The sequence below is a fragment of the Orcinus orca genome, chromosome 5 (assembly GCF_937001465.1).
Source record: "Orcinus orca chromosome 5, mOrcOrc1.1, whole genome shotgun sequence".
Taxonomy (NCBI): domain Eukaryota; kingdom Metazoa; phylum Chordata; class Mammalia; order Artiodactyla; family Delphinidae; genus Orcinus; species Orcinus orca.
The window spans coordinates 13,409,399-13,433,624 of NC_064563.1; the positions used below are offsets into that span (position 1 = coordinate 13,409,399).

The following is a 24,226-nucleotide window of genomic DNA, read 5'->3' on the forward strand; positions in this document are numbered from 1 at the left end:
GAAACTTTTAAAGCAATGTGACATTGCCACATTATACAAGTGTATAAACAGTGGACATTGTCTCATTGAACAAGATATAAACCAAAAGTATCAGTCTGCAAAAGGCTAGAAATAAAAATACCTTGTCCTTCACCGCAAGTGGTGTGAGAAATGCTCTTTCTATAGAGGTGGTTCTCAACTGGGGATGATTTTGCCCCCCAGATGACATTTGGAAATGTCTGGAGACAATTTTGGTTGTCAGAACTAAGAGAGAGGATACTACTGGTATTTAGTGGGTAGAGACCAAGGATGCTGCTAAATATCCTACAATGCACAGGGCGCCCCCCACAGCAAAGAACAATCCAGCCCAAAATGTCAATAGCATTGAGGTTGAGAAATCCTGCTCTAGAGGATCCCATGGAATCAGAGCTGAACCTTTTCTTTCTGGGAATCTGACAAGTGTAGGGTTAGGTTCTGTTGGAACCAATCCCACCACCGTAGGAGTCTTCCACCCCAGGAAGATTCCACCAAGGAATCTTCAATACCACCATAGTGACAACGTCTTGGAAGTTCACTCTTCCAAGTTCACTTGGAAGTTCACTCTTCATTGCAGAAGGAGTTTCCCCTTTCTCCTGTGACTCATATTCAACTGAAGAATCCAGTAATTACCCCTTTGGGAATATCATGTTATTTCTTTAACTCTAAATGCCTTCCATTGTATAATGCACCATTGTATTATGAAAAATGAAAGAAAAAGTGCTTCCAGTTAAATGTTGATACTGACATTCCTGTTAGAGTTTTTTTATTTTATAGTCTTCAAAAGAGTTCTTTTAGACAGACTATGATATGTCACTCTCGTGCGTACATAAAAAGGGAATATAGGTGAAATACACTTGGTTAAGGCATTCCTAAAACTTCTTCTAGTCAAAATTTGACTTTTGTGAGTTCTTTCTTGACTCAGAGTCATTGATATCCATCTTTTCCCATGCAATATTTTTCTTTATACCATCAAGATCGATGATGGATTTTTTTAGAAAATCTTTTTTTAATTTAATTTTTGTTGGAGTATAGTTGATTTAAAATGCTGTGCCAGCTCCTGCTGCACAGCAAAGTGAATCAGCCATACATATAATAAATCCACTCTTTTTAAGATTCTTTTCCCATACAGGTCATCACAGAGTATTGAGAAGAGTTCCCTGTGCTATACAGTAGGTCCTTATTAGTTATCCATTTTATGTATAGTAGTGTGTATATGTCAATGCACTCCAATAGAGCAGTACTTTAAAAAGACTCTATGAAATAACACAAAACTGGTCTTGCTAGGCTCTTAAATTAGGCTTTGCAATTATTAGAGCTAGCTACTTTTGATTTCCATCTGAGCAATGTTGTTAAACACATCCAATTCACTGTCTTCCCATAACCACTTGGTTTGTAGAGGTTAAAAGTCTCCTTTACTAATACTTCCGGAAATTTTTTCTAAACTGCTGACCCCAATTCTACAAGTTTTGGTGCTGGCACGTTTGTTGTTCCCACACGTACAGGCGATAACAATGGCATCACGATTCCTTCCTCACCAATAGCAACTGTCAACTGCAATTGATTAGAAGACATAGTCTCATTTCAGAGAAATAGAAAAAAATGCTCACCTTAGAACAAGAGAAATATGATTATTATAAAACCATAAACATTCTGTGAGATATTTTCACAGAGTCTTCGATCATTCAATGGTCAAAGATTTCCTTTCACTAAAACCTATTTATTTTCCTGAATGAGGGGAAAATTATATATTTCTCAGTATTCCACAGTTTATAGAACAACAATAGAAAGAGGTAAAGGAACATATTATTTAGGTCAGTTAGCTAAAATCTTTCCTGTGATTATTTTCCTCCTAGGAAATCAGTGTTAATTGGTGCAGAAGCACAGAAATAGCATCATGTATTAAAATATTACTTTTTCTATTAGCATAAGTCTGAGTGAAAAAGTATTATAGGATCAGAATAAAATTATGTTAGCCTGAACATATGGAAATCGTGTCTCTGCATCACAATTAACCCTTAAATGAACAATTTGAGGAGGTCTGTTTCCATGATCCCAGTAATTTTTTGGCTGCAAAATGTTAAAATCAAATTCTGAATGCTATTTCTAGTTGCTACTATTTTCTGTTCTCACCCAAGCCAAATTGTGCTGAAATACTTTAGTGACATTTATTGCTTCAAGAAGATTCCTATTGGAGTTCTCTTTCCCTAGCAAATACAATTTCTAGTTTAAAAATCTAACTATAATTTTCCTCTCTCAATAGGAGGATTCAATCAGTACCCACCACTGATGCTTGAGAACATCTGCAGACTCATCAATTCAAAGGAAGAGGATAATCAAAGTATCAATCTCCTGTGAGTTAGAAAGCTCTGATATTTACAAGTGACTATGGATTGACTGAGGGGTGTGTAACTGCCTGATGGCAGATAAGGTCCCTGAAGGAAAGGCTCTTCATGTATTCCATTTTCTGTAGCAGAAGTTGCACACAAGCATGCTTTCAGGATTGATGTTTTTATAACATCCTCATGAGCTTATTACAATTTTGCTTTAAAATTCATGGTTTCCTCAGAAATTTCCATATTGAAATTTACCCCAGAATTCAGTCTCAACCCACCTCAACTTTACTTCTCATCTCTCCCCATCATAAGCTCTGAGTTCCGGCCACACTGGACTCTTGTCTGCCTTGTGTGATCAGAGGTCCAGGAGTTCACCCTCCTGGAGCTCTGGTCACACTGCCTGGGATCCTGTTTCTTCCAGTGAAACCCTACCCATTGTTCACGGCCCTGATTAAACCTGTCTCCTCTTCAAAGCCCATCTTTACACTCAGTCAAAATCCACATTTTTTCCTTTTTTAATAACTTTTTACACCTCTGCTGAGGCACTTATTACAGTTTATCCCAATGTCTTGTCTTACTGAAGTATGGGATTCCATGTGATTCATTGTTTCATTCCCAAAACAGCATGAAAGACCCCACAATATCATTGCACATGTAAATAATTTTCTTTAAAATTTTATCTTGAGTGAAAATATAAATAATTAATCTGAATGGACTTGAACCTCAAACAGAACGAGAATGGCCCATTTGGTTGCTCTGTGCTTTTCTCTATATTTCACCAAGCTTGGATCCCTGACTACAGCCTGTGAAAGCCCAGAGTTAGCCCATAATGGCCCTGTCCCATCAGATTGCAATTAAGCAAAGAGCTTCTCAAAATAGATGCGGTCTTTCCCATAAATCCCATATATCCAAAATGGCAAGATGAAATGTTCCTCAGAATTCATGCAAATACATGTTCCTCTCATATCAGGTTTCATTTATACTTAGTAGTTTAATAAGGAAGCGTCCAGCAGCTCACACCTTCTGAAGGACAATATGGCACTGATGTCCTGTGAAGCAGTGTTTCCCAACATGGAATAAACAATACTCTTATTTAAAGGAAAATTGATTCTTACAGGACTACATTTTAATATAATATTTTAACATGTACAAACACAAATCTAGCTGCAAATATCATACGTGTATCGTTCCTATGCAACTATCAAACAAAAATAAATTTGTACATCAAACCCAAGGAAACTCAGTAAGGCACAAATTTAAAACAGTAATTTAATGTATTAGATGATTCTGCTTAGCCAAAAGAGAATTCCTAAAAACTAAAAAAAGAAATTTTATAAACAAGCATATAAAGAGCCTAAATGTCCATCAACAGATGAATGGATAAAGAAGATATAATACACACACACACACACACACACACACACACACACACACACACACACTGGAATATTACTCAGTCATAAAAAATGAAATAATGCCATTTGCAGCAACATGGATGGACCTAGAGATTATCATACTAAGTGAAGTAAGTCAGACAGAGAAAGACAAATATCATATGATATTGCTTATATGTGTAATCTAAAAAAATGATACAAATGAACTTATTTACAAAAGAGAAATAGACTCACAGACTTAGAAAATAAACTTACAGTTACCAAAGGGGAAAGGTTCAGGGGAGGGGGATAAATTAGGAGTTTGGGATTAACATATACATACTACTATATATAAAATAGGTAAACTACAAGGACTACACAGAGAACTATACTCAATATCTTGTAATAACCTATAATGGAAAAGAATCTGAAAAATATACATATATATGTGTATATATACACATATATATGTATGTATAAATGAATCGCTTTACTGTATACCTGAAGCTAACAGAACATTGTAAATTAACTATGTTTCAATAAAATTTTTTTAATAATATGGTGCATATTGGTAAAATGTGTAAAACATGATGCATGCTGCAGAGTCACCTCTGCTCTCAGCTTGCCCACTCAGTTCTGTGAGTGCTTGATTCCCCAGCACTTGTCTTCACCTGCACTACTGCAAAACGATCATTCCCACTCTAGTCATTGTATCATTTGGCTTTTACTTGGTGTGAATGTATTGTTGATAATATTATGTCTGACTTTATTTCCTTTCCTCATTAACTCTCAACAGTTAAAGTAGTACCACCAGGTGCCAAACAACAGTATCAATGCAAACATAAACATGGACTTGAAATTGCATAAAGGTGCATTAATAGAATAAGAATAAACTTATATTGAATATGTTTTTTACCGTCACCTATATAAAAACACAATATTTTCAAACTATCATTCTTACTCCAAAGAATACAAATGTAGACACCATTTCAGGAAGCATGGTGTCAATGAGATATATTTTATATAGTTTTATTCTTCTCAGAGAAGTTGATGGTAGATTAAATGACTATTTTCTACATTTTCTGTGGAGATTGATATCAAACTGAGACACATTATTTGCTTGTCCCAAGTAACCTATGAGTTTCTTGTCATTTATCTAAAACTCTGTGACAAATCAGACTTGATTTAGTCCAAAGTAGTGTTTCATAGGCTATAAGCAGATGGCAAGAAAGGGAAGGATAAATGGGAATTTACACAAATGTATCAGTATATGCTTTTTTAAAAAAATGAAGTATAGTTGATTTACAATATTATATGAGTTTCAGGAGTACAGCAGAATGATTCAGTACTTTTATAGATTATACTCAATTAAAAGTTATTACAAGATAATGGCTATAAGTCCCTGTGCTATACAAAATATCCTTGTTGCTTATCTATTTTATACACAGTAGTTTATATTTCTTAATCCCTTACCCCTAACCTGCTCCTCCCCCCGCACTCTCTCCCCTCTGGTAACCACTAGTCTGTTCTCTGTATCTGTGAGTCTGTTTCTGTTTTGCTATATACATTCATTTGTATTATTTTTTAATTCCACATATAAGTGATATCATACAGTATTTGTCTTTCTCTCTCTGACTTACTTAACTAAGTGTAATATTCTCTAGGTCCATCCCTGTTGCTTCAAATGGCAATAATTCATTCTTTTTTATGGCTGAGTAATATTCTATTTAATATATATACCACATCTTCTTAAGCCAATCATCTGTTGATGGACACTTGGGTTGCTTCCATGTATTGGCTATTGTAAATAGTGCTGCTATGAACATTGGGGTTCATATATTTTTTCAAATTAGTGTTTGTGTTTCTTCGGATGTATGCCCAGGATGCGAATTGCTGGATCATATGGTAGCTCTATTTTTAGTTTTTTAAGGAACATCCATACTGTTTTCCATAATCGCTGCACCAATTTACATTCCTGCCAACAGTGTACAGGGTTCCATTTTCTCCATATCCTCATCCTCACCAACATTTGTTATTTGTAGACTTTTTGATGATAACCATTCTGACAGGTGTGAGGAGCTATCTCATTGTGGTTTTGGTTTGTATTTCTCTGATAATTAGCAATGCTGAGCATCTTTCCATGTGCCTACTGGCCATTTGTATGTCTTCTTTGGAGAAATTTCTATTTAGCTCTTTTACCCATTTTTTAATTGGTTTTTTTTTATATTGAGTTGTATGAGCTATTTATCTCTTTTGAATATTAACCCCTTATCAGTCATATCATTTGCAAATATTTTCTCCCACACCATAGGTTGTCTTTTAGTTTTTTCAGTTGTTTCCTTTGCTGTGCAAAAGCTTTTAAGTTTAATAGGTCCCATTTCTTTATTTTTGCTTTTATTTCTTTTGCTTTAGGAGGCAGAGACAAAAAAAAATATTGCTTGCGATTTATGTCAGAGAATGTTTTGCCTATATTCTCTTCTAGGAATTTTGTGGCTTCTGGTCTTACATTTAGGTCTTTAATCTATTTTGAGTTTATTTGTGTATATGGTGTAAGAAAGTGTTCTAATTTCGTTGTTTTACATGTAGCTGTCCAGTTTTCCCAGCACCACTTATTGAAGAGACTGTCTTTTCTCCATTGCATATTCTTGCCTCTTTTGTCATAGCTAGGTTAAGTGACCATAAGTGTGTGGGCTTATTTCTGGGCTCTCTATTCTGTTCCATTGATCTCTGTATCTGTTTTTGTGCCAGTACCTTGCTGTTTTGATTACTGTAGCTCTGTAGTATAGTCTGAAGTCTGGGAGGATGGTATCTCCAGCTTTGTTCTTTTTTTCAACCTTGCTTTGGAAATTCAGCGTCTTTTGTGGTTTCATATGAATCTTAGGATTATTTGTTCTAGTTCTGTGAAAAATTTCATGGATATTTTGTTAGGAATTGCATTAAATCTCCTTTGGGTAGTATGGTCATTTTAGCAATATTAATTCTTTCAATCTAAGGGCACAGGATATCTTTCTATTTCTTTGTATCATCTTTAATTTCCTTTATCAATGTTTTATTGTTTTCAGAGTATGGGTCTTTTACCTCCTTGGTATTTTATTCTTTTCGAAGTGATTTGTTTTTTAATAAATTTATTTATTTATTATTTTTGGCTGTGTTGGATCTTCGTTTCTGTGTGAGGGCTTTCTCTAGTTGTGGCAAGCGGGGGCCACTCTTTATTGCGGTGGGCGGGCCTCTCACTGTTGTGGCCTCTCTTGTTGCGGAGCACAGGCTCCAGATGCACAGGCTCAGTAGTTGTGGCTCATGGACCCTGTTGCTCCATGGCATGTGGGATCTTCCCAGACCAGGGCTCGAACCCATATCCCCTGCATTGGCAGGCAGATTCTCAACCACTGCACCACCAGGGAAGCCCACAAAGAGATTTTAAATGGGATTGGTTTTTCACTCTCTCTTTCTGATAGTTCATTATTAGTGTAGAGGAAAGCAACTGATTTCTGTATATTAATCTTGTGTCCTGTGACTTTGCTTAATTCATTTATTGGTTCTAATAGTTTTTGGGTAGAGACTTTAGGGTATCTATATAAAGTATCATGTCATCTGCAAATAGGGACAGTTTTATTTCTTCCCTTCCAATTTGAATGCCTTTTATTTCTTTTTCTTATCTGATTGCTGTGGCTAGGACTTCCAAAACTGTTAAATAGAAGTGGTTAAATAGCCTTATCTTGTCCCTAAATTTAGAGGAAAACCTTTCAGCTTTCCACCACTGCATATGTTAGCTGTGGATTTGCCATAAATGGTCTTTAATTATGTTGAGATATGTTCCTTCTGTACCCACTTTGATGAGAGTTTTTATCATGAATGGAGATTGAATTTTGTCAAATGCTTTTTCTGCATATATTGAGATGATCATGTAATTTTTGTCCTTCCTTTTTTTAATGTGGCATATCACACTAATTGATTTATGTATGTTGAACCATTCTTGTGTCCCTGGAATAAATCCAACTTGACACAGTGTATGATCCTCTAATACATTCGGATTTGGATTCATTCTGCTAATATTTTGTTGAGGATTTTCGCATCTGTACTCATCTAAGATATTGACATGTAATTTTCTTTCTTTGTAGTGTCTTTGTCTGGTTTTGGTTTCAGGGTACTGGTGGCCTTGTAGAATGAATTTGGGAGTGTTCCGTCCTCTTGAATTTTTTGGAATAGTTTGAGAAGGATAGGTATTAGTTCTTCTTTACATGTTTAGTAGAATTCCCCTGTAGTATAATAAATTATTTGATTGAAATAAATTTTTATCACCCAATTGTCTTTCTTCTAAGAAATAATTAACTATATTAAATTTTTGTGATATTTTAGTTGTATTTCCCAAAGTTATATAGGTTCACCTAAAACTTTCCCTTTTATCTTCTAGATTTACCCCTGAGCAACAAGATATTTCTTCAGGAGAGAACAGCTTCATTGGCCAGGAATTTAGTGTGGGCAGAGATTCATCTTTTGTGTTGGAAGACAGTGGAAGTGACCATCTGGCTTACATTCCAAGCCAAATGTTTATGCCACAGAAATTAACAACTAAATATGAAAAAGATCAGGATTCTGAAGAAATTGCAAGTCTCACTGCTGGTAAGGAAATGAAAAGTTATAGCGGTAATTTAGAAATAACTGGATCCTCATCTTTTAACATTAATAGAGAATCAAATAAATAAGGTGGGTATAAAAAGCAACTTTCTTCAAGTTCAAGATGGTGGCTACAACTGCAGCTTTTATTTGATCTGAAGATTTAAATGGTCACAGGCACCACTCTGGAAATCACTGATAAGCTCTAAGAAATGTCACTGATATGCTCACCAAACTTAAGGTTTCTCTAGAAACCACAATTTAGGTTAGTGTGATGTAGAAGGAGGTACTACAGAGAATAACATAGCAAAGGAGGAACTTTTAAAAGTTGGCCTGACCAGTGCCCCAGAATTTGTGATTGCATGAGAAGGTGTAAGGTTTTTTAACTGGAAATAAAATAAACTACCCCACTCTATACTCTATACATTTTAATGGCAAAGCAGTAATGCCTTTTGTCAGGATTTAATAGTTTCAAACAAATCAGATCATAGAATTTTGGCTGTATTTTCATTTGAAAGGGTGGGCATTCTAAACACACTATTCAGCTATTCCATCTATGTATCTAGAGTCTCCCAAAATGCTCATTTGGCCAGAATGCCAGCATTTAAAGCATTATGTCGTAAGTATCATGTGTGATGTTAGAATATGCAAGTTTGAAAGAAAAGGCAGCCAATCTCATAATATTCATTCTTAGTAATTTCCTTGGATAAATAAATGTTCTTTTCCTTGGGTTCAACACTGATGTCCCCATATTTCCCCCCATTTCTGAAATATACATGTTTGAATTTTGTCTTTAAAGCAGCTAAACTTTCCTTTATAGAAGCTAGACTTGAGAATTAAAGAGTCAATCATTAGTTGAAAAATAAGACTTTTTTTAGTAAAAAAAAAGTAATGAAGTAAACCTGGATGTATGTAGTTCCTTGGCATTAAGGCATTCAAGTGTGTGATTTCTTATTTAAAACAGGTTTTCATCATTATATAGACATAGCTTAAAGAAGAAAATACAAAATTTGTTCTTCTTAATGGATGCAATTAATTTGGGGTATTCATTTTAACGATATGGGAATTACAACAGCCCTCAAGGCATAGGAATTTATTATGGTTTGGTTTTGGAAGAAAAATAAAAGGAAAAGAGAAGTTATTTTGGCAGAGTTGGAATACGAAATTGTCATTTGTGACAGTATTGTTAGTAGTAAGCATTTTAAATTCTAATAATTTAGAAGTGTGAAACATTTCAAGAAAGACTGAATTAATTGGATATTTAAGGGAACAAAGGAGAAACTCATCTTTGCAGCCATCTTTAATGACCGTTGTTCAATAGCAATAGAAATACTTTTCATTTGGTTTTTCAGATGTCTGGATATCAAGATACTCATAACCAGTTTAAGGGTCAATTTGGCTGCAGAAATAATTGTTGCATGGCTCTATAGGAAAAAAATGTCAATTTGCTGTTACACCCACCACACCCAATTTCTCTTGCAGTGGATTGAAGTGTTGGGAGTTCTGTGGAGGATTATGTTGAGTTGTGATTGCCTGGAAACAGAGTCTCAGATCTAAGGATAATATATATATATATTTATCCTTTACAATAAATCTGAGTCTCAGATCATCAGTGTTGTCTAGGGACTTCATACTATTCCTTTCTTTCTTTTTTTTTCTTTTTAAAATCATTGCTAGCTAGTTGTCAAAAGCCGCTGAGAACTTTCTGTATAATGTGCCATCCTCAAGGAGAGTAAATTGTAGTTCAGATATTTTATCCAGTCGCTAAGAGATGAGCTTTGATACACGTTCCAGATGTATAGCACAAATAAAGAGATTGATAACTTCCATAAGAGCTTCCACATGCTATGCTTATTACTCATTTATAATGTGATTCTTATGGCCAAGGGCTGATTTTTGTGCCCTTAAATGGAGAGTCCTGGAGAAGTCAAGAATCTTAACCATTTAAGAAATTTTTAGAGTTCCCAGAGTACTGTGGGCTGGCAATGAGTTGTGTATCACTCTCTTTACCAAGAAACACAACCACTATCTTTCTACCTAGGCCTCTCCCTTGCTTCTTCCTCCCTACTCCAGTTTCCAAGTTCATCCTTAATTGCATCACCTTTCCTGGCCCTCTCCACTCCTTACAGCAGCTCAAAGACAATTTATATCAGGATCACCTGGAAGCCCTTCACAAGCATAGATTCCTAAGCCCTTCTCAGTACAACTGCTTCATATTTAGGGGTGTGAGTGGCCAGGAAAAAGCCACAAGCTTTAAAACCACCATAGGTGATTTTCGTAGGTCCTCATTTTTCAGATCCACTATCCCAGTGATTCTCAAAAAGTGTGTCCCTAAACCAGCAGCATCAGCATCACCTGAGAACTTGTTAGAAATGCACTGATCCTGAACCTACTGAAGCAGAAACTGGAGGTGGGGCTCAACCATCTGATTTTTAACAAGCAAAAAATCTGATCCAGGCTGAAGTTTAAGAACTACTGTGCATGCTACCACTTTGGTGTGCTTCCTGATTTGCTCTGTGTTCTCAGCTAAAAGCAATTGAGTAACTAGTATCACAGAAGAATTCCTATTGTCAAAGGGATCCAGGTAAACTGGATTATAATTTTATTTTACTCATCCAAGAACACTGAACATTCATCCACCCATCTATTCATCCAAGATCTATCTAACAAGACATTTTAAGATCCAAATATGTACGGGTTATCCAGAGATACTATTATGCATTTTGACCACACATCCACAATATAAAAATTCCTTGGAAAATTCAGTTGCTCTTAATTACTCACCAATGGAATACACATAGTTCTTTGGAATTATGTAATAAAAAATGGGTGGTTTAATTCTAATTAAATTGCAACTGTTGACCCAATGGTGAGCCTAGCACTTTCATCAAAGTTGCTATGTTAACTAATACTTAAGATACAGTTAGTCTATTGTCAAGATTAAAGAGGGACAGGATAATTTTTAATGAATGTTAAATGCCAACCCAAACTCAGCCTAGGGCACACTCATAGCTTTAAGCACTCCCTGGCCTTAGGATAATTTCAGCTGATGTTCTTTTCAATGAATTTTATTAAGAACTAAGAGGCAACACTTCTCTCTTCAAACTAGGCTGGAGTTGTGCTCAAGGGAATTTGCATGGATTTTGTTTTACATTTTTATTTTGATAACTTTGATTGTGATCTACAATCAGTTTTGTTTTTTTAAGCCAGTGTATATTTTGATTTTGAATCAATCATAAGGTATTAGAGCTGGAAAGGTATTTAGTGATTAGCTTTTGCAAATTCACCTGGGGATGATTCCACCCTACTCTACCCTAGGAGACATATTGCAATGTCTGGAGACATTTTTAGTTGTCATAACTGGAGGGTACTACTGGCATCTAGAGGCCACAGATGCTGCTAAACATCCTACAATGCACACAGGACATCCTCTCACAACAAAGAATTATCCAATCAGACTGTCAATAGTGAAAGAAACCCTGTTTTAGAAGAAACTTCAAGCCCCCAAGATCAGGGAACCAAAAAATTCAGTATAAGGACTCAAGATCTCTACACCCTGTCCACTGTTTCCCAGTACACCCTCAGGATTCTGCTAATTTTTAAAAAATTGTAAAAGTACTATCATACCATATAACATTTTAATACAGAGTCACAAATCACACAATTTAGCAGACTGAGCTATTTGTGGTGTGGAGTACAGTCTTTGGTTTTTCCACAGGCATATAGGTTTACATAGTTTTATTCAATTTCATATCCTGCTTTTCACATATGTTATACATTTTACATATTGCTGCAAGCTTCATACTGATTTTTTTGTGTTCTCATAATGTTACTTTCAATGAATGAATGTATTTAACTATTTATCTGTTGTTGAACACTTAGCTTGCTTCCAATTTTTGCTGTCACGTGTTGAACTTGAAGACATATATCTTCTGCTACATTTAAATCTGTACTGGAATTAAATGCAGCAGAACTGGCTTCTGAGTCACCCTATGGAGCAGTCGCCCAGCTGAATGTCCTACTTTCATATCTGTACACATGCTAAAGAGGTCAGTGATAGAATTGGGATCATGTCTGAATTGTAATGACATGTTTCATGAATGCTTTAGAAAATCCCAACCATCTGGATGCTCTTTGGGGGATAACCTGAGTCTCCTGTTCATTTTAAGCTGTGGACTGAGGTTGTGACATTCACTTTTGCTTGAGAATTTATTGTATAGTTATTATACTTTGGGTGTCTTCCTTGAAGATTTTGCATGAGGCAGAGCTAATGTGAACTGTGAGTTCAGGGGATGTGGATGATTTGACTTCTTGGAGGCTGCTTCTGTAGGTCTCATACAATCATTTGTTGGAATTATTAAAGCAATGTTCTAGTGTTAGCAACACTTTTTTCATGGGGACCCTTTGCTAATGGAATAAAACATAGATAGTTGAAGTGATAATTGGGTGATGGTGGTGGTGGCAATCGACAAAACAGTGGCAGCCCTCGTTGAGGGCTTCCTATAGGAAAGGACTCTGCCAAGCATTTACATGGATTTTCCCATGAATATCCATGCAGCAAATATGTAATTAACTCCTGTTCTGAATTAAGCCCCATGCTAGTCTTTTGGGGGGTTAGAGAGATTTAGAAAAAAAAAGATTCAGACAGAAGCCCTGTCTTCAAGGAGCTTGTAGTCTGATAATCAGAGTATACTCTGAGTAAAAAAAAGAAAGCTTAATACAAGTAAGAAAGTATTCAGTTTAATAAAAAGTGCAGGGAGATCAGCTCGGTGGTTTGTGACCACCTAGAGGGGTGGGATAGGGAGGGTTGGAGGGAGGGAGACTCAAGAGGGAAGAGATATGGGAATATATGTATATATATAACTGATTCACTGTGTTATAAAGCAGAAACTAACAGACCATTGTAAAGCAATTATACTCCAATAAAGATGTTAAAAAAAAAAAGTGCAGGTGGAATGCTTTGGGGACCAGTATTCATCTCAGCATTGTATTCACTGTCTCACTTGATGATCAAACAATGCATGAGAAATAATAGTAATCACAGAAGCTACCACTTATTTAGTGCAACTATGCACCGGGCACTTTATATACATGATTTAACTTAATCCTTACCACGAAAATCTATTATTATTATTATAATGACTATTACATATTACAGATGAGGACACTGATGCAAAGGTTAAGATCCTCAAGCAACATCACACAGCTTGTAAGTGGCAGAGCCAGGATTCAAATCCATGCCCATTTCCACAAAAACGTTAACTTAACAATGTAGGCTGTGTTGTCTGGCAAGGGTATTGTCTGCATTTTCAAATGACGAAATATATCCAGCGCCAAATTTGACGATCATAATGTCATCAGTGGGAGAGTTTTTTTGTTTGTTTGTTTGTTTGTTTGCGGTACGTGGGCCTCTCACTGTTGTGGCCTCTCCCGTCGTGGAGCACAGGCTCCGGACGTGCAGGAACAGCTGCCACGGCTCATGGGCCCAGCCGCTCCGCGGCATGTGGGATCCTCCCGGACCGGGGCACGAACCCGTGTCCCCTGCATCGGCAGGCGGACTCCCAACCACTGTGCCACCAGGGAAGCCCTATTTTAAAAACAATTTTGGTGGTACAATTCAATTTTTAAATTTTAATTTAATTATTTTTCTCTCATGCTTTTTTATAAACCATTCATGAATAAAGCCATAAATATTTATTAATTCTTTTTTTCACATCTTTATTGGAGTATAATTGCCTTAAAATGTTGTGTTAGTTTCTGCTGTATAACAAAGTGAATCAGCTATACGGATACTTATAAACCCATATCCCCTCCCTCTTTCATCTCCCTCCCACCCTCCCTATCTCACCCCCCCATCCCACCCCTCTAGGTGGTCACAAAGCACCGAGCTGATCTCCCTGTGCTATGCAACTACTTCCCACTAGCTATCTATTTTATATTTGGTAGTGTGTATATGTCCATGCCACTCTCTCACTTCATCCCAGGTTACCCTTCACCCTCCCTGTGTCCTCAAGTCTATTCTCTGCATCTGCGTCTTTATTCCCGCCCTGCCCAACGGTTCATCAGAACCATTTATTTTTTTTAGATTCCATATACATATGTTAGCATATGGTATTTGTTTTTCTCCTTCTGACATACTTCACTGTCTATGACAGACTCAAGGTCCATCCACCTCATTACAAATTAACGCAATTTCATTTCTTTTCATGACTGATATTCCTTTGTGTATATGGGCCACATCTTTTTTTTTTCTTTTAACGTTTTTACTGGAGTATAATTGCTTTACAATGGAGTGTTAGTTTCTACTTTATAACAAAGTGAATCAGTTATACATATACATATATCCCCATATCTCTTCCTTCTTGCGTCTCCCTCCCTCCCACCCTCCCTATCCCACCCTTCTAGCTAGTCACAAAGCACCGAGCTGATCTCCCTGTGCTATGTGACTGCTTCCCACTAGCTATCTATTTTACATTTGGTAGTGTATATATGTCCATGCCACTCTCTCACTTTGTCACAGCTTACCCTTCCCCCTCCCCGTGTCTTCAAGTCCATTCTCTAGTAGGTCTGTGTCTTTATTCCTGTCATGCCCCTAGGTTCTTCATGACCAATTTTTCTTTCTTTTTTTTTTTTTTTTAGATTCCATACATATGTGTTAGCATATGGTATTTATTTTTCTCTTTCTGACTTACTTCACTCTGTATGAAAGACTCTAGGTCCATCCACCTCGCTACAAATAACTCAATTTCGTTTCTTTTTATGGCTGAGTAGTATTCTATTGTATATATGTGTCATATCTTCTTTATCCATTCATCTGTTGATGGACACTTAGGTTGCTTCCATGTCCTGCTTGTTGTAACTAGTGCTGCAATGAACATTTTGGTACATGTCTTTTTGAATTATGGTTTTCTCAGGGTATATGCCCAGTAGGGGGATTGCTGGGTCATATGGTAGTTCTATTTTTAGTTTCTTGAGGAACCTCCATACTGGCTGTCTCAGTTTACATTCCCACCAACAGTGCAAGAGGGTTCCCTTTTCTCCACACCCTCTCCAGCACTTATTCTTTCTATATTTTTTGATGATGGCCATTCTGTCCGGTGTGAGGTGATACCTCATTGTGGTTTTGATTTGCATTTCTCTTGTGGTTAGTGATATTAAGCATCTTTTCATGTGCCTGTTAGCCATCTGTATGTCTTCTTTGGAGAAATGTCCATTTAGGTTTTCCACCCATTTTTGAATTGGGTTGTTTGTTTTTCTGATATTGAGCTGCACGAGCTGCTTATAGATTTTGGAGATTAATCCTTTGTCGGTTGCTTCATTTGCAAATATTTTCTCCCCTTCTGATGGTTGTATTTTCATCTTGTTTATGGTTTCCTTTGCTCTGCAAAAGCTTTTAAGTTTCATTAGGTCCCATTTGTTTATTTTTGTTTTTATTTCCATTTCTCTAGGAGGTGGGTCAAAAAGCATCTTGCAGTGATTTATGCCACAGAGTGTTCTGCCTATGTTTTCCTCTAAGAGTTTTATATTGTCTGGCCTTATATTTAGGTCTTTAATCCATTTTGAGTTTATTTTTGTGTGTAGTGTTATGCAGTGTTCTAATTTCTTTCTTTGACATGTAGCTATCCAGTTTTCCCAGCACCGCTTATGGAAGAGACTGTCTTTTCTCCATTGTATATTCTTGCCTCCTTTATCAAAAATAAGGTGACCATATGTGCGTGGGTTTATCTCTGGGCTTTCTATCCTGTTCCATTGATCTATATTTCTGCCTTTGTGCCAGTCTTGATTACTGTAGCTTTGTAGTATAGGAAGTCAGGGAGCCTGATTCCTCCAGCTCCGTTTTTCTTTCTCAAGACTGCTTTGGCTATTTGGGGTCTTTTGTGTTTCCGTAGAAATTGTGAAAATTTTTGTTCCAGTTCTGTGAAAAATGCCATTGGTAGTTTGATAGGGATTGCACTGAATCTGTAGATTGCTTTGGGTAGTATAGTCATTTTCACAATGTTGATTCTTCCAATCCAAGAACATGGTATATCTCTCCATCTATTTGTATCATCTTTAATTTCTTTCATCAGTGTCATAATTTTTTGCATACAGGTCTTTTGTTTCCTTAGGTAGGTTTATTCCTAGGCATTTTATTCTTTTTGTTGAAATGGTAAATGGGAGGGTTTCCTTAATTTCTCTTTCTGACTTTTCATCATTAATGTATAGAAATACAAGATATTTCTGTGCATTAATTTTGTATCCTGCTATTTTACCAAATTCACTGATTAGCTCTAGGAGCTTTCTGGTAGCATCTTTAGGATTCTCTATGTAAAGTATCATGTCATCTGCAAACGCTGACAATTTTACTTCTTTCCAATTTGGATTCCATTTATTTCTTTTGCTTTTCTAATTACCATGGCTAAAACATCCAAAGCTGTCTTGAATAATAGTGGTGAGGGTGGGCACCCTTGTCTTCTTCCTGATCTTAGAGGAAATGGTTTCAGTTTTTCACCATTAAGAATGATGTTGGCTGTGGGTTTGTCATATATGGCCTTTATTATGTTGAGGTAAGTTCCCGCTATGCCTACTTTCTGGAGGGTTTTTATCATAAATGGGTGTTGAATTTTGTCAAAAGCCTTTTCTGTATCTACTGAGGTTATCATACGGTTCTTATCCTTCAATTTGTTAATATGGTTTATCACATTGATTGATTTGCATACATTGAAGAATCCTTGCATTCCTCGAATAAACCTCACTTGATCATGGTGTATGATCTTTTTAGTGTGCTTTTGGATTCTGTTTGGTAGTATTTTGTTGAGGATGTTTGCATCTATGTTCGTCAGTGTAGTTTTCTTTCTTTGTGACATCTTTGTCTGGTTTGTTATTAGGGTGATGGTGGCCTCGTAGAATGAGTTTGGGAGTGTTACTCCCTCTGCTATATTTTGGAAGAGTTTGAGAAGGATAGGTCTTAGTTCTTCTCTAAATATTTCATAAAATTCACCTGTGAAGCCATCTGGTCCTGGGCTTTTGTTTATTGGAAGATTCTTAATCACAGTTTCAATTTCATTTCTTGTGATTGGTCTGTTCATATTTTCTATTCCTTCCTGGGTCAGTCTTGGTAGGTTTACTTTCTATGAATTTGTCCATTTCTTCCAGGTTGTCCATTTTATTGGCATAGAGTTGCTTGTGGTAGTCTCTCTGATCCTTTGTATTTCTGCAGTGTCAGTTGTTACATCTCCATTTTCATTTCTAATTCTGTTGATTTGAGTCCTCTCCATTTATTTCTTGATGAGTCTGGCTAATGGCTTATCAATTTTGTTTATCTTCTCAAAGAACCAGCTTTTAATTTTATTAACCCTTGCTATTGTTTCCTTCATTTCTTTTTCATTTATATCTGATCTGACCTTTATGATACCTTTTCTTCTGCCAACTTTGTTTTTTTGTTGTTGTTGTTGTTCTTCTTCTTCTTCTTTCTCTAATTGCCTTAGGTATAAAGTTAGGCTGTTTATTTGAGATGTTTCTTGTTTCTTGAGGTAGGATTGTATTGCTAGAAACTTCCCTATTAGAACTGCTTTTGCTGCATTCCATAGGTTTTGGATCATCATGTGTTCATTGTCATTTGTCTCTAGGTATTTTTTGATTTCCTCTTTGATTTCTTCAGTGATCACCTGGTTATTTAGTAGCATATTGTTTAGTCACCAAGTGTTTGCATTTTTTACAGTTTTTTTACCTGTACTTGATATCTAGTCTCATAATGTTGTTGTCAGAAAAGATATTTTATACGATTTCAGTTTTCTTAAATTTACTGAGGCTTTATTTATGACCCAAGATGTGATCTATCCTGGAGAATGTTCCATGTGCACTTGAGAGGAAAGTGTATTCTGTTGTTTTGGGATGGAATGTCCTTTAAGTATCAATTAAGTCCACCTGGTCTACTGTGTCATTTAAAGCTTGTGTTTCCTTATTTATTTTAATTTTGGATGATCTGTCCATTGGTGAAAGTGGGGTGTTAAAGTCCCCTACTATTCTTGTGTTACTGTTGATTTCCCTTTTTATGGCTCTTAGCATTTGCCTTATGTTGGGTGCGTAAATATTTACAATTGTTATATCTTCTTCTGGTATTGATCCCTTGATCCTTATGTTTTGTCCTTCTTTGTCTTTTGTAATAGTCTTTATTTTAAAGTCTATTTTGTGTTATATGAGAATTGCTACTCCAGCTTTCTTTTGATTTCCATTTTCATGGAATATCTTTTTACATCCCCTCTCTTTCAATCTGCATGTGTCTCTGGGTCTGAAGTGGGTCTCTTATAGACAGCATATATACGGCCCTTGTTTTTGTATCCATTCAGCCAGTCTATGTCTTTTGTTTGGGGCATTTAATCCATTTACATTTAAGGTAATTATCGATATGTATGTTCCTATTACCATTTTCTTAATTGTTTTGTTTTTGATTTTGTAGGTGTTTTCCTTCTTTTGTGTTTCCCAGCTAGAGAACTTCCTTTAGCATTTGTTGTAGAGCTGGTTTGGTGACCCTGAATTCTCTTGGCTTTTGCTTGTCTGTAAAGATTTTAATTTCTCTGTCAAATCTGAATGAGATCCTTGCTGGGTAGAGTAATCTTTGTTGTAGATTCTTCCCTTTCATCACTTTTAATATTTCCTGCCACTCCCTTCTGTCTTGCAGAATTTCTGCTGAAAGATCAGCTGTTAACCTTATGGGGATTCCTTTGTGTGTTATTTGTTGCTTTTCCCTTGCTGCTTTTAGTATTTTTTCTTTGAGTTTAATTTTTGATAGTTTGATTAATATTACTATTTCTCATATTAGAGAAGTTTTCAACTATAATCTCTTCAAATATTTTCTCGGACCTTTTCTTTTTCTCTTCTTCTCTAGGGATTCCTATAATTCGAATGTTGGTACATTTAATGTTGTCCCAGAGGTCTCTGAGACTGTCCTCAATTCTTTTCATTCTTTTTCTTTATTCTGCTCTGCGGCAGTTGTTTCGACTCTTCTATCTTCCAGGTCACTTATCCATTCTTTTGCCTCAGTTATTCTGTTACTGATTCCTTCTAGAGTATGTTTAATTTCATTTATTGTGTTGTTCATCATTGTTTGTTTGCTCTTTAGTTCTTCTAAGTCCTTGTTAAAAGTTTCTTGTATTTTCTCCATTATATTTCCGAGATTTTGGATCATGTTTACTATCATTATTCTGAATTGTTTTTCAGGTAGACTGCCTATTTCCTCTTCATTTGTTTGGTCTGGTAGGTTTTTACCTTCTTCTTCATCTGCTGCATATTTCTATGTGTTCTCATTTTGTTTAAGTTAATGTGTTTGGGGTTGCCTTTTCACAGGCTGCAAGTTCATAGTTCATGTTATTTTTGGTGTCTGCCCCCAGTGATTGAGGTTGGTTCAGTGGCTTGTGTAGGCTTCCGTGTTGGGGGGGGGGGGACTGGTACCTGTGCTCTGGTGGGTGGGGCTGGATATTGTCCTTCTTGTGGGCAGGGCCGAATCTGGTGGTGTGTTTTGGGGTGTCTGTGAACTTAGTATGACTTTAGGCAGCCTCTCTGCTAATGGGTGGTTTTGTGTTCCTATCTTGCTAGTTGTTTCTCATGAGGTGTCTAGCACTGGAGCTTGCTGGACGTTGGGTGGAGCTGGGTCTTAGTGTTGAGACAGATGTCTGGGAGAGCTCTCACTGATTAATATTACATGGGGCCAGGAGGGCTCTGGTGGACCAATATCCTGGATTCGACTCTCCCACCTCAGAGGCCCAGGCCTGACACCCGGCTGGAGCACCAAGAGTCTGCCAGCCACACGGCTTGGGAGAAAAGGAAAAAAAAAAACAACGAACAGATAGAACCTCCAAACTGATGGTAAAACAAATCTAAACAGACAAACTCACAAAGAAACATGCACACACACACTCACAAAAAGAGAAGAAAATAAAAAAGGAAAAGAACAACCAAACCAATAAATAAACACACCAGTGATAATAAACACTAAAAACTAAACTAAGATAAACATGAAACCAAAAACAAATCAGACACAGAAAGCAAATCCCAAGTCTACAGTTGCTCCCTAAGTCCACTGTCTCAATTTTGGGAACATTCGTTGTCTATTCAGTTATTCCACAGATGTAGAGTTTATCAAGTCGATTGTGGGGATTTAATCTGCTCCTCCTGAGGCTGCACAGAGAAATTTCCCTTTCTCTTCTTTGCACAGCTCCTGGGGTTCAGCTTTGGTTTTGGCTCCACCTCAGCATGTAGGCCACCCTCAAGTTTCTGTTCCCCACCTAGTCAGGAGGGGGTCAAAGCAGTGGCTGATTAGGTCTCTTTTTCTCACTCAGGCCAGGGAGAGGGAGGGGCACCATAGCCATAATTGGAATGTGGGGCGAGCCTGCAGCGGCAGAGGCTGGCATGATATTGCAACAGCCTGAGGCACACCATGTGTTCTTCTGTGGAAATTGTCCCTGGCTCACAGGTCCCTGGCAGTGGTGTGCTGCACAGGCTCCTGAGGGTGTGTGGTAGTGTGACCTGTGCTTGCATACAGGATTTTTGGTGACAGCAGCAGCAGCATTAGCAGTCCATGCCCGTCTCTGGTGTTCGAGATGATAGCCGCAGCTCATGTCTGGCTCTGGAGCTCACTTAGGTCGTGCTCTGCCATCTATGGGCACACAGAACAGGAAGTCCCTTTCCTCACGCACCCCAAAACAATGGTCTCTTGCCTATCCAGCAGCTCCAGACTTTTTCCCGGACTCCCTCCTGGATAGCTGTGGCACACTAGCCCCCTTCAGGCTGTGTTCACGCAGCCAACCCCAATCCTCTCCCTGGGGTCAGACCTCCGAAGCCTGAGCCTCAGCTCCCAGCCCCCGCCCGCCCTGGCGGGTGAGCAGACAAGCCTCTCAGGCTGGTGAGTGCTGGTCGGCACCAATCCTCTGTGCAGGAATCTCTCCGCTTTGCCCCCTGCACCCCTGTTGCTGTGCTCTCCTCCATGGCTCTGAAGCTTCCCCCCTGCCCACCCCCCATCTCTGCCAGTGAAGGGTCTTCCTAGTGTGTGGCAACTTTTCCTCCTTCACAGCTCCCTCCCAAAGGTGCAGGTCCTGTCCCTATTCTTTTGTCTCTGTTTATTCTTTTTTCTTTTGCCCTACCCAGGTACATGGGGAGTTTCTTGCTTTTTGGGAGGTCTGAGGTCTTCTGCCAGCATTCAGTAGGTGTTTTGTAGGAGTTGTTCCACATGTAGATGTATTTTTGATGTATTTGTGGGGAGAAAGGTGATCTCCACATCTTACTCCTCTGCCATATTGAAGGTCTCTTTAATTTAATTTTTAGAAATTCCTGCTTATAACTCATTTAGAGGACATAAGACCAGAATAGATTGGCCTTATAAATTGCTTATAAACTCATCCAGAGGCCAGAGCAAAAACTAACATGATTAAAACCAAAATACCACTATTTACAATAGCCAAGACATGGAAACAACCTAAATGTCCATCAACAGATAAATGGATAAAGAAGATGTGATGTATATATACAATGGAATATTGCTCAGCCATAAAAAATAATGAAATAATGCCATTTGCAGCAACATGGATGGACCTAGAGATTATCATACTAAGTGAAATAAGTCTGAGAAAGACAAATATTATATGATATCACATATATAGACTCTAAAATACAACACAAATGATATTTATGAAACAGAAACAGACTCACACACATAGATAACAAACTTATGGTTACCAAAGTGGGAGGGATAAATTAGTAGTTTGTGATTAAAATATACACACTGCTATATATAAAATAGATATACACCAAGGGCTTTCTGTATAGTACAAGGAACTACACTCAATATCTTGTAATAACCTACAATGGAAAAGAATCTAAAAAAGAATATATATATGTATAACTGAATCACTTTGCTGTACACCTGAAATTAACACAACACTGTAAATCATCTACATTTCAATAAAAATTTTAAGAAAACAAAGATCCATGTGGTCTGGGTATAAATAACTCCTAAGGCATGCATCACTTTTCTCAGTGTGCTGGTATCTTTCTGTAGATTGTTGTTTCAGAGTGTGACATAGGTGGCAAGAGTGAGTCGTTTGGACCAAGTGCCACCTAGAAGAGTCTAGGCCAAGAAAGGTATTTATTCTGTTTTTGGGGAAAATGATGAAGTCGATTTTAAACGGTGACTCCTACTTGTTCAGGCAAGCGGTGGAGAGAGGAACGCATCTAACAAGAGATTGAAAAATATGTCTCTATTTCCCTTTGGCATAAAATCAATGACACACAGTCAGAGACTCATAAGAGACCATAAGAGACTTGTGCCCCAGCCTAGAGCTTGACCAGTGGCCTCACCAGACAGGCCTGGGTTGGCAGTGTGAAATGGAGAGGTGTGTAAGTCATTCCAACTCCTCTGCAGTTAAAGTATGCGTAAATGCAACAGAATGAGCTTGTACACATGTCCATTGTGTTCCACTAATATCAGCTGACTTTGCATTTTTTGGAAATTCTGGTTTACAGAATATAGTATCATGGGTAGGATTTTCAGATATCTGAGACTTTTCTCAGTTTTTTTCCTTCTAAAAAATATAATTTTAGAGTGCTTAGGATATGCTAGGCACTGTGAAATTTTTATTTAATTCTCTCAGAAACCTTATAAGGTTATAGTTTATTATAACAATTTTATAATTTTTTAGATAATGTAACAGAGGCATGGGAGAGACTCAGAATCACAGAGCTAACAAATAGTATAGACTCACCTCAAACTCCTAAGGTTCTACTCATAACCACTGTTCTATAATGCCTAGAGAAGAAAATACTGCAAATTTTATTTAACTGTCTACTTTTGGAAGAAAACTTTCTTAGTAGCTTCAATCACTAAGAATAGCATTGACTGAGAACCTTGTTCTTCAAACCAGGTCCTGGGCCTTTGGCAAGGTGGCTAATGTGTCCCTTAATGTGTCTGTTCCACCCTCAAATCTGATGAGCAGTTCTTCTGAAGGTGTTACACAGAGCTGGGTACAAATCCTGCCTCTACTACTTACAGGCTGTCTTTTCTTGACCAAGTCATTTGCCCCCTCCAAGCCTCAGCTTGCTCATCTGTAAAATGGGCACAATGATAATTTCATCCTTATAGTGCTGTGTGGAATATTAAATGAGAGGAGATAGGCATGGAGCTGAGCACAAGACCTGAAACAAACTGGATGCTCAATTCAATACTGAGAAAATGGAAAAATTGAAAAAGAAAGCGTTGCGAGACTCATAGGAAGTCTTATAAAAAAGGTTAACTTGAAAAATATCTGCTGCAGTCCTTGTGGACAGAAATGTACATATAAAGTAGCCACATTTGTCCATGTAGCTTGTCTATAGAGAACACATGGCTAATTTTGGCCCCTGTACAAGTTCCAAGTCAGACCACAAGATAACTCATGCATATCTTGAGATTTCTCACAAATACCATAGCTCCACAGCATATGCAATCCCAGTCCAGATGGCTCAATCTCCCTCAATTCCCTCTCCACCTCCGCTTCTCCCAAAAGTTACTGGAGCACACCTGGCCCTGTGGCTTAAATCTCAGCTGAAATTAGGCTAATCCCTGGGGCACTTCCCTGGAAATCCAGCTGCATTCCTCATTCCCTTCAAGTCATAACAAGTGAGCAAGCCCTTCCTCCTCTGCCATTCTGAGAAAATTCTCCCACAGAGTTGGAGATAAGAATTTGGCATGGTGACATTTCCAGAAAATACACAGCATTGCTCTGAGCTGTGGGTAACCTTTATCCACACTTCTGCCAGATTTTCTTGAAGGAAAATGTTTTTAAAGGCCCAATCTTTCCTGATAAGATAATTTAGACTCAAAGCAGAATAATCATAGGTGATTATTTAGTGTTTGACTGAATTTTAAAGTTTAGCATT

At 37.4% G+C, this 24,226-nt stretch overlaps 1 protein-coding gene across 1 annotated transcript in view; it reads left to right on the top strand.

Moving 5' to 3' along the window:
* Positions 1 to 24,226, top strand: part of COL6A5 (collagen type VI alpha 5 chain) — a 107,909-nt gene that overhangs the window by 72,846 nt on the left and 10,837 nt on the right. Inside the window, exons 35-37 of the mRNA XM_004283431.2 lie at positions 2,279 to 2,356; positions 5,110 to 5,122; positions 8,136 to 8,344. Coding sequence (XP_004283479.2) covers positions 2,279 to 2,356; positions 5,110 to 5,122; positions 8,136 to 8,344 — 300 coding nt within the window. The remainder of the gene's footprint in view (positions 1 to 2,278; positions 2,357 to 5,109; positions 5,123 to 8,135; positions 8,345 to 24,226) is intronic.